The sequence below is a fragment of the Trichosurus vulpecula genome, chromosome 3 (genome assembly GCF_011100635.1).
Source record: "Trichosurus vulpecula isolate mTriVul1 chromosome 3, mTriVul1.pri, whole genome shotgun sequence".
In the NCBI taxonomy this organism is placed as follows: domain Eukaryota; kingdom Metazoa; phylum Chordata; class Mammalia; order Diprotodontia; family Phalangeridae; genus Trichosurus; species Trichosurus vulpecula.
This window is the reverse complement of record NC_050575.1, coordinates 75,791,710-75,802,317: the sequence shown is the minus strand read 5'-3', so window position 1 is coordinate 75,802,317 and position 10,608 is coordinate 75,791,710. Positions and strand designations below refer to the sequence as shown.

Here is a 10,608-nt window from a genome sequence, read left to right as displayed (position 1 = left end):
GTTAACCCCTTAATGTTGTTTTCCTTAGTAAAGCAGATCAAAAGAACCTGTGCTGGTAGCTCTTGTTGCTGGTCTTGTTGAGTCTTATACCCCACAACAGCTGCTGCTAGCCAAATTGTTGCTACAACGACTATACGACAAAAGATAAAAAATGCAATAAATCACAATCCACACAACAAAACCACATGTCATCCTTACTCCCCTACCAGCACACTCAGTATATCTGGGGTAGAGTGGGAACACATTTATAGGTACTTGGCACAGAAGCACATAAAGGGGGAAAATACAAGTTTTGAAAATAACACAACTCTGGACTGCAATCTTTGAGGTCATTGGTGCATTCAGGAACATCTACACCACGCCAACTTGCTTCTTTATCCACTACCCCATCATTATTTCTTACCACTCTTCAGCTGTGCAAATTCTCTTCTTTACTATACTCAAGCATAGAAATTACAAATTGTAATCAATGTGATCAATGGCCTATCCCATTTACGAGGGTATCTAGGTCTTACCTTTTATGTTATTATCAGTTCCCTCTAAACCAGGGTAATACAAATCAATCCCACTTTCTCCAGGCTTTATGGATGAGCTGGGCCCATTATTCACTTACCTGGATCCAATAGAAAGAGTACTCATAGAAGCACAGCTCAGGTTCTCTTTAATCAAGTCAAACAAAGCCAGCCAGCCCACTGGGATACATAGCATATACAAAGCTTCCCTTCTCCTTTTCTTTTTATTCTCTATCTAGAGGTGGCGGTGAGGAAGAACAGGAGTTTACAAGAAGCATCACCTCTCTCCAATTATAGGTAGTCCCAAAGGGCAACAGCTATCATTGAAGCTCTTGTCAATAAAATCACTTTTTTCTCCAACTAATCAGCAATCACTTAGCCAAAACTTCCGTCAACTCAATGCTCCTAGCCATCAGCACCCCAACATTCTAGATTTCCCAGTTCTCACTGTATTGTCAGGCTTTATTATAGTTCTTTCTTTTTACTAGCTTCCTATAGTTCCTACAGTTGCTATAAGGAAATACAATCCATCCATATTTGCCCCATATTTGGACTTCTCTTCTTCTCTTCATAATATGGTATTCATCAACAAAAATAAAATTTAAAAAGTTCAGTTTTGATGACATTAGAGGAAATCTCCCTCATGTTGAGATAGCTGTGGGGTAGTAGAAACAGTATCAGAATTGTCTCCCTAAGGCCTTAGCCAACATATTGACTTGGTTTGTATTGCATAAACTTAGACAAGTCACTTGAGGTTTATGAGTCCCAGTCTTCTCATCTGTCAAAAGTGGAATGACAGGACTTGCCTTGCCTAACTCACAGGATGGTGAAAGCCAAATAATCTCATCTCATATTCATGAACATGTTTTTTTGCCAATTATAAAGCATTATGAAGTAATCCATAACTCTTATGGTTTATCATCTAAGAATATATTGATATGTTTTGTATAGATTTATTAATGTTTCCTCATGTGTCAAGTGATTCATGCCTTTTATTTTTCTCCATTAGCTCCACATTTGTAGATTTACTCTCTTTTTCCCAGTTGGCAAAAACTGTCCCTATACAAAACTTTTACAAACCACATGGAAAATTTTTCATATCCCAAAGAATGAGAACCATTATAATTATAGTGTGCATCACATTTTCTTCAGCCTTCAGCCCAGAGAGGAACATGACAAAAAATCAATAGTGTGCCCAACCTGCCACCTCATCATATATTGATTTACATGTCATTTGCTTGCAATTATTTTTGTAGGTACAATTTAGTATTTTACTAATAGGACACCAATGTCATGATGGAGAATAAAGTTCATACTTGCATGAAATGGTTATCAACCTAATCCCAACATTTTTTCTGCTATGGCTTTGACTATGTTCTCTTAAATACAAATTCTTAGCCAAAAAAAAAAATGTTTTACACAAATAAAGGCCTACTAAGGGTAAGCACAGAATCCACACATCAGGTGTTACCTCTTCTGTGAAGCATTTCCTGAACCCCACAAATTATTCCTTTCTTTCTCAGCCTTTTTTGCACTACATTTGTTTATATAGAAGATGTGTTCCCCAGTTGAATGTAGTAGACTCTTGGTGAGATCTGACTTTATTTCTGTCTTGGTGTGTCAAGTGGCAAATTCAGTAGCCACTAAATTATTAATAGATAGATTTTAAATGAACCTCTTTAAATCCTAGGAATCATTAGATGGAGTGGCTAACTACTTACCCCTTTTGTAGTGACACACATGTCTACAAAACTTAAACACATGGATTTGCATTCTTATCCACACATACCTACATAGTAAAAAAAAAATCACATGTGCATACACTTATAGACATACTCACATAGTTACATGGATATATCAATATACCTATAACTGCATTAATATCAATATTGATGTTATTGATATAAATATAGATTTAGAGATAGCTATATTTATGTATACCCTCAAATCATGTGCAAACCATCAGAGTGGAAAAGCAGGAAAACAAAAGCACTTGTTCTGGAGTCAATGGGCCTAGACTGAAATTCTTATCATTTAAGTTGCTGCCCACATATCTTAGGCCAATTATCTATGGTGTAGTAGATAAGAATGCCAGACTTAAAATGAGAAAGACTGAGTTCAAATCCAACCTCAGATGCTTACTAGCTATGTGACCCTGGGCAAATCAATATCAAATCAATATCTTTGCCTCAGTTTCCTCATCCAAATGAGAATTATAACAGCACTTACCTAACGAGGTTGTTTTATCAAATGAGAAAACATGTACAGTACCTTCTAACCCTAAAGCATTATCTGAATTTTATTTATTTATGATCTATATACATGCATATTTATACATATATATATGCACACGTGTACATGCATAGGTACATGTGTATTATATTACATACAAATGTGTACGTAAGTATATGTAAATTATATTATATATATATAATATTATATATACCTTTACATGAGGGAATTTAACTAAATAGTTTATGATGTCTCTTGAAACTTTAGATCTACCATCTTATGAGCCTATGAGCGTAATACATATCTTATAATAGAAATCATTGGTTTAAATACTGATTCAGTCCTTTTGTATTCATATGGTCTTCAGCAAATCATTCTACCTCTCTGCAATACATTTCACTCAATCATGAAATATGGGATTTAGTCCTCTAATATCCTTTAAATCTCTAAAATCTATGATTCTCTACCATATATACTGTTTTTACATGCATATATATCCTTGAAGACACCATACCTATGATCATTTATATGCTCCCATATCCATGTATACCAAGACACATATTCAATATCATATTTCTGAATAAGCACTAAATCATGTGTGTGTGTGTGTGTGTGTGTGTGTGTGTGTGTGTGTATTATGTAACTGTGGTAGTGAAACTGTACCCTCTTTTTTTCAGGATCTTTATGAGGTAGTCCATCAGATCACAACCAGCCAGATCCAAATGGAGTTTGATATAAGGAAGGGTATAATCTTCATAAATGGTCACAGGATGGGTCACACCATCATCAGGGTCCATCACAATACTGTTGGTACAACCAGAGACATACAGGGACAGCACAACCTGGATAACAGTGTGCATGGCTGGGGTGATGAAGGTCTGAAAGATAATCAGAGTCATTTTTTCTCTGTTGGCTTTGGGGTTCAGGGGGGCTTCTGTGAGCAGCACAGGGTACTCTTCAGGGGCCACATGGGTCTCATTGTAGAAAGTATGATGCCAGACCTTGTCCATGTCATTCTAGTTGGTGACAAAATCATGTTAAATGGGGCACTTCAGGGTCAGAATACCTCTCTTGCTCTGGGCCTCATCCCCCACATAGCTGTCATTCTGGCACATATTAACTATTATACCCTGATGTCTGGAGCACCCAACAAGGAAGGGAAGGCAGGCCGAGGACCATTGTCTCCTAGAGGCATCATCTCCTGATACCCTGATATATATAAATATATATATATATATATATGTATATATATGTGTGTGTGTGTGTATACACATATATATATATACACACACACACATATATATACACACACAAATACATATGTGTGTATGTAATCCAATAAGTATTTAATTAGTGCCTCCCAAAAAAGAGCAGGAATTTAAGTCATGATAATAAATAAGAGAAAAATAAAAATTCTCAATTTCAAGAGCAATATGAAGAAAAGTATGTTATTTTCAAAAAGCAAAGGCAATGAACCATTAGCAATACTAAATATATATGTGCTAGATGGCATACAAAATTCATAAAGCTAAAATGAACAGAATTAAAATAACACACAATAACAAAATTGCCTGAAATAGTAATATGTTATGTCTCATGAAGAAAATCTAAAAGGAAAATATAGAACTTTAAAAAGAGCAGCTAAATTTAGAGCTTAAAAAATGTATATCTGACATCTCCTGAATAGGAATAATAAAAGTATACAAATTTCTCAGTATTGCATGGTACCTTTACAAAAATAAACCACATATGCAGAGTAATCATAAGTACAAATAGAAAAGAAGCAGTAGTAATCCTTTACAAACTAAAACACCCGAAAATATTAATTAATATGGCACTCAACCAAAAGATACAATTAAATGCACACTGAAAAATGATAGTCTAAATGATCACTTAGGGAAAAAAATCATTAAAAAAATTTCCCAAGCAAGGGAAAGAAAATAGAAATTATATATATATATATATATATATATATATATATATATATAGATATTTAAATTTCTGAAATTCACATATGTGACAACAATGCTATTTGCTGCTACTGTGCCTGTGTAAGACCAACAACACCAGCACACAGGAGGGCTGGTAGCATAGGTTCTTTGATCTGCTTTTCTAAGGAAAGCAACTTTAAGGGGTTAACAAGCTTACGTTAATTAAACATACGTATATCATTCACTTAGTCCAGGGGAAAAAGTGAGCACCCTGAACTTCAGAACAAATACAAGCAGAAATTACAAAGAGAGAAAATATAGACAGAGCAAATAACACAAATCAACAGACAGGCTTTTAGCTGTCTCACCGTAATAATACATACATAGTTAGCAGAGGGAGAAGCACCAATGTCTGGGTTTTCAAAGCCAGGGCAGGGAGTGGGGAATGGTCCTTAATGGCTACCCAGAATCTCATCTGGCCAAATCATACTACTGCTTTTCCCATGAGTAAGTCCGGTCAAAACCTCTCCTCCTGCAGTTCTGAGGGCTCTAGCTTAATGGCTATCCTCAGAGTACATATAACATTTTTAAGGGCCCAAGGGCTTCACATCTCTTGAGGGCTTCTCATCTCTTGTGACCTAATTAGCAACAGGGTGTGGGCCTTCCTACAAACAAAGGCAAGACTAAAGGTACTTAATTGCATTAGTGCTGAGAAGCACTCCAAAACAAAAGACACTTTGCTTGTCATTACAACATATTGCATTTCTCAGATTTACATATCTGAAGATATGCAATAACAAAAATGGAACAGAAATTAATCAACTGCTTTCTACTTTTTAAAAATACATATTACTCTAGTAAACACAAAAGCAGTACAAAAGAAGAAATATTTGAAGCAAAAAAAGAAATAGATAAAATGGAAATTAAAAGTTAAAGAATTTGATAAATGCAAAAGTTGTTTCTTTGCAAACACTAATAGAATTTTTAAATCTTTAACCAACCATTTAAAGAAGAAAAGCAGGAAAATAAAATCACCAGTGGCAGAGTCAATATGGTAGAAAGAAAACATTCAAATCTAGATCTTCCCCCAACCCTTACAGACACACATTTCTGTGAAAATATCTAGAAAATTCACTGGACTTAATTTTGACTCATAAATCCAAAAAGAAATCACAGTGATTCATTTTTTTTTTTAATTCAGGGCAGAGTAGGGGAAAAGAAACAGAGGTCTGAGGACACCAGGAAGGAGATTTGCCCAGGAACATGCGTGACAAAAATGGTAAGGTGCATTCCAGTGGTTATGACCTGAGAGAAAGCCAAAAGAGATACTAGAAAAAGATCTCAGGTGATCCCTCCACAAGCACCAAGTACAGGAACATATGCTATCTCTCACCAGATTCTGTTGCCTATAGTTCCAAGTAGAGAGAATTCTAGAAATGCTCATAAAAGCAGTAAGTGATGAGAAAGAAATTATATGTTTAAACATGGGAAAATAAAAGACAAAATTAATCCTAGTTGCTGATGACATGATGATTTACTTAGTAAACTATGGTGAAACAGCAAAGTAATTACTTGAGGGAATGCATAGCTTCAGTAAATTGAGATACAAAACAAATACACAAACATCTTAAACATTGTCATAAAGCAATAATAAAATCCAAGAGGAAATAATAAAAAGGAAAATTTATTCAAATAACTTTGGAAATTTTATTCAAAATAACTTTTGTTCAAAATTATAGAAATCAATATACCAAGTACATTCAATAGATATAAATACAATTGCAAGTTACTTGTTAAAGAAATAAAGAATGAATTGTTATTGGAACATTCAATAAGTATGGTTGGGTCATGCTAAATATTCTTATACTAATGAAATTAATTCACAGATTTAATGTTATGCCAATAGAACTATCATGGCATACTTTATAGAACATGACAAAATATTAACAAAAGTAATTTGGAAGAACAAAAGATCTAGAATCTCTAGGAAAAAGAATGGAGGAAGGAGATGAAAGATTTCTAGAACTCAAATTATAATCTAAAATGATAACATCAAAACTCATTTTTACTTGTTTTAAAAATGTAAATTTGTAGAAAAGAGTGGATGAGGAGGAACCATAAAAATTTTGATCTCAATAACCAAGTGTTTAATAAATCAGAGAATATAAATTACAGGGGGGAAGTATACCTTTTTTGACAAGAGCTGCTGGGAAAATGAAAAAGCAGTTTGAAACAAATTAGGATTGCAACAAAATTTTATGCCACTTACCAGAAAAAGCTCAAAATGGATACATGGCCTGAATGTAAAAATAAATCATACACACGCACACACACACACACACTAGAAACTAAATCAGGTACCTATCACAACTGAAATGGAGAAATCCTAATCTAAAGTAAGACAGAGATTGTCATATTTCTGATAGTATTTATAGTTTTTTTATATATTTATATATGATATGCAGATATATAACATTTATGATAATATATTACTTTGATTATATGAACAATGATTTCACAAACAACATGCAGCAAAGCTAAAAGGGCAAGAATTGATGGGAGGGGAATTAGTTTCATCAATTACCTCTAATAAATATCTGATAATACAAGGTATGTAGAGACAATTAATAGGAATCTATAATACCAAGTGCACCTGTCTAATAGAAAACAAATCAACAGTCATTTACTAAGCATCTACTGTGTGCCAGGCACTATGCTATAGTATGAGGGTACAAAGACAAAAATGAAACAGTTCTTGTCCTTAAGGAGCTTATGTTGTGTGGGGACATAGCACATATTCACAGTATGGAAATGTATACAAATTACACAAAATGAATACAAGGTTCTTTGGACAGAAAGCACTGGAAGCTGTGGCTGGGGGGCATCAGGAAAGACTCTATATTAGAAGTAGTATTTGAGATGAGTATTGAAGGAAACTAGGGATTTTAGAAGTCAGAGATGAGAAAGGAATGCATTCCAGCCATGCGTAAAAGTCCATGCAGCATTGAGGAATAGTAATGAGATTAGGTTTTATTGTTGTTTTTGTTGTAATTCTAAAACAATAAATATGTGGAATAATACATAACAAGGCTGAGAAGGTGGGCTAGGCTTTAAATACCAGAGAAATTTGTACTTGATTTTAAAGGTGATAGAGAGCCACTAGACTTAATTGAGAAGAGTGATGTGGTCAGAACAGTGTTTTAGCAATTTTTTGATAGCACTATAGATGATGATTTAGTGTGCAGGAATGAAACCAGGGAGATTAAACAGGGTAATACCAAGTGATAAGTGGGGAGACAGGGAAGGGAATAAGTATTCATAAAGTGCTTAACATGTGCTAAGCATTTTACTAAGATTTAAAAAACAAACAAACAAACAAATATTACCTCACAACAGTCCTACAAGGTAAGTGTTATTGATATCCCTGTTTCACAATTGAGGAAACTGAGGCAAATAGAGGGTAAGTGACTTGCTCAGCATCACACAACTAGCTAATGTCTGAGGTCATATTTGAACTCAAGTCTTTCTGACTCCAGGCCTAGTGCTCTATCTATTGCAATCCCAGATGTTTCACAAGGGATGAGAAACTCACCTATGGTGGCATCAGTGTGAATAGAAAGAAAAGAACAGATCAAAAAGTGCTATATGGGTAGAATTAGTAAAAGTTTGCAATTGATTAGATATTAGGATTTGATTTATTGTTTTGTTGATTGTCTATGATTAAGAAAATGAGAGAGGAATTGTTAATGGTGCAAATTAACTTAAAAGTGTGCCATACATAATTTCCACTCCAGAAAGCCAATTGTTATGCATTTACTAACACTGATGGGTCAGGTGTAGTAGTAGAGGGGTTGATGTTGGCCAGAAGAAAGTCCTCTTTTTCAGAGCCTGGACTAGAAGGTAGAATGAGGATGAAATCCAAGGATTTGCAGATGTCCAGTACAGAAGAATAATTTGTGTGGCAAATTTTCCTGGTTTTCTTGGTAAGCTATAAGGCAAGATCTTTTGTGGGAGTGATATGGGAGGCTCCAGAGGGGAAGAGAAAGTTGAGAATAATCTCTGTGGTATCTATGATAGAGAAGCAATTGAAAATATTAAGTTACTAAACAGAGCCTAAGTTATCTAACATAAATTTGTTATAGAATGAGTCCACATAGTTTCTTGACATTCTAACAGCATTCCACAGCACCCAAGTTGAACTGAAGAATGAACTGGTGGGAATAATGCAAGGTTTGAGTTTGGCCAGGTATGGGACAAAGACGCTAAGAGTAGAAGACAATATAACAATTTGTATTGACAAATTACAAAGTCAGGTTTAGGAAAGGAGCAAAATGGAACTAGAGCAAGGATAATGGCCTGGAAGAGTATTGATGGGCAGATAAACTGGAAGTCATAGATAGAATAAAGGATAGGTTTAGAAGAATTTAAACAAAGGAAAAGGTAGAATAATGTGATGTTCTGGTTGCCTGAGAGCATGTCAGAGTTCTTCATCATGGAAGTAGTTTATGGGTCATGAAAAGGTGAAAGTTATAACTATTATGATGTGATATACAACCAAAAGATATGAACAACTAGTTCTCAAAAAATTGTGAACTATTAAAAACTGTGTGAAAGATTACTCCAAATCATAAATAAAAAAATGTAAGTCAAAACAACTGTGAAGTTTCACTTCACCTCAGAAAAGTGGCAAAGATAGCAAAAAAGATGTGAATAATCTTTGTTAGAGACTATAGAAAGATGGACACACTAATGCCTTATCTGTAGGACTGTGAATTGGAAACATTCTACAAGGCAATATGTTGGCATGGTTAGAATTGTTTATAATCCTTGGGACCTCTTGTGAGTTTAAGATTCCCAGCACACATGGGGTCATCATATCTGATTATGGTTGCCATCAAATATCATATTCTCTGACACTAGTATTAAAAGGACACTTGAAGGAGAAAAGAATTAAGGAACCAGAGATTATTGATGGTTCTCTCTATCTCTATCCCTGCCCCTTTCTTCTACTACATTTTAATTTGAAAAAACTAAAAGGAAGAGCTATACTCCTTTTACCACTTTTCTCTGCACTTTAATCAGCCTGTGGGACACATAGGATGAGGATATGACCAACACAACAGGTGAGTTTTGAAAAATCACTCCAGTAACTTGGTCTCCTTTGAAGACTAAGAGCCAATGCATTGGACTGGTTAGTGGAGACTGGGTCCTCCGAGCAATAGCTAGCTGCTTCCCCTTTGCTTGATCTTGGTCACAAGGTTTATGTTAATCTCAATGAGGAGGCATGCCATTCAAGCCATCTTTCATTCAAACTATCCTCTCCCAGCACCAGCTCTATTAATAGAGAGTCTTAACGACTTCTGACTTCTACAGTAGGACTGAAGGAGAGTGAAAACTAGTCACAATATTGGGAAGACCTGGAAGTGGGGAAATTAGAGAGGGGATGGGGAAAGATTCCAAGAAATCTGAGGTCTCCAATTGGAAAAGAAGATGCAATTCCTGTTTTCATTTATAGGGTTAGACAATAAGTTCTCTTTTCTTAAACAAAAAAATATAGATTTGGGGGGGGGCGGACCAGACTTTGTCAGAATATAGCACTGTGAGAACTAGAAAAAGCCATGACCAGAAGACCTGTGTCTTTGGTTTGGCACTGCTACCTTATCACCTCAGACAAGTAATCCCCCCTCTGTCTGTGTCCCAAGATTTTTTTTTTCCTCCATGAAAGGATGAGACCAGATTTCACGGTGTTTATGGTCCTTCTATTTCTAACATTCTGAGTCTATGCTATCCACATGAATTACAAAGTCTTTCTCATTGACATTATCTTATAGTAAATCCTGGATAAAATTTTTGTCCTTTCCATTCAAAATTTTCACATGCTTTTGAGAGGCTACCCTTATTGAATTAAAAGGAAATCTTAAATCAAATCAGAG

The 10,608-nt window shown here is 35.0% G+C and overlaps 1 protein-coding gene across 1 annotated transcript; it reads right to left on the bottom strand.

Moving 5' to 3' along the window:
* Positions 1-3,379: 3,379 nt before the first annotated feature.
* On the bottom strand, positions 3,380-3,907 carry LOC118842107 (actin-like). Its single transcript, XM_036749744.1, is given in 1 exon segment — positions 3,380-3,907. A coding segment is annotated over 1 exon segment (480 nt). The 5' UTR covers positions 3,860-3,907.
* Between the last annotated feature and the right edge of the window lie 6,701 nt (positions 3,908-10,608).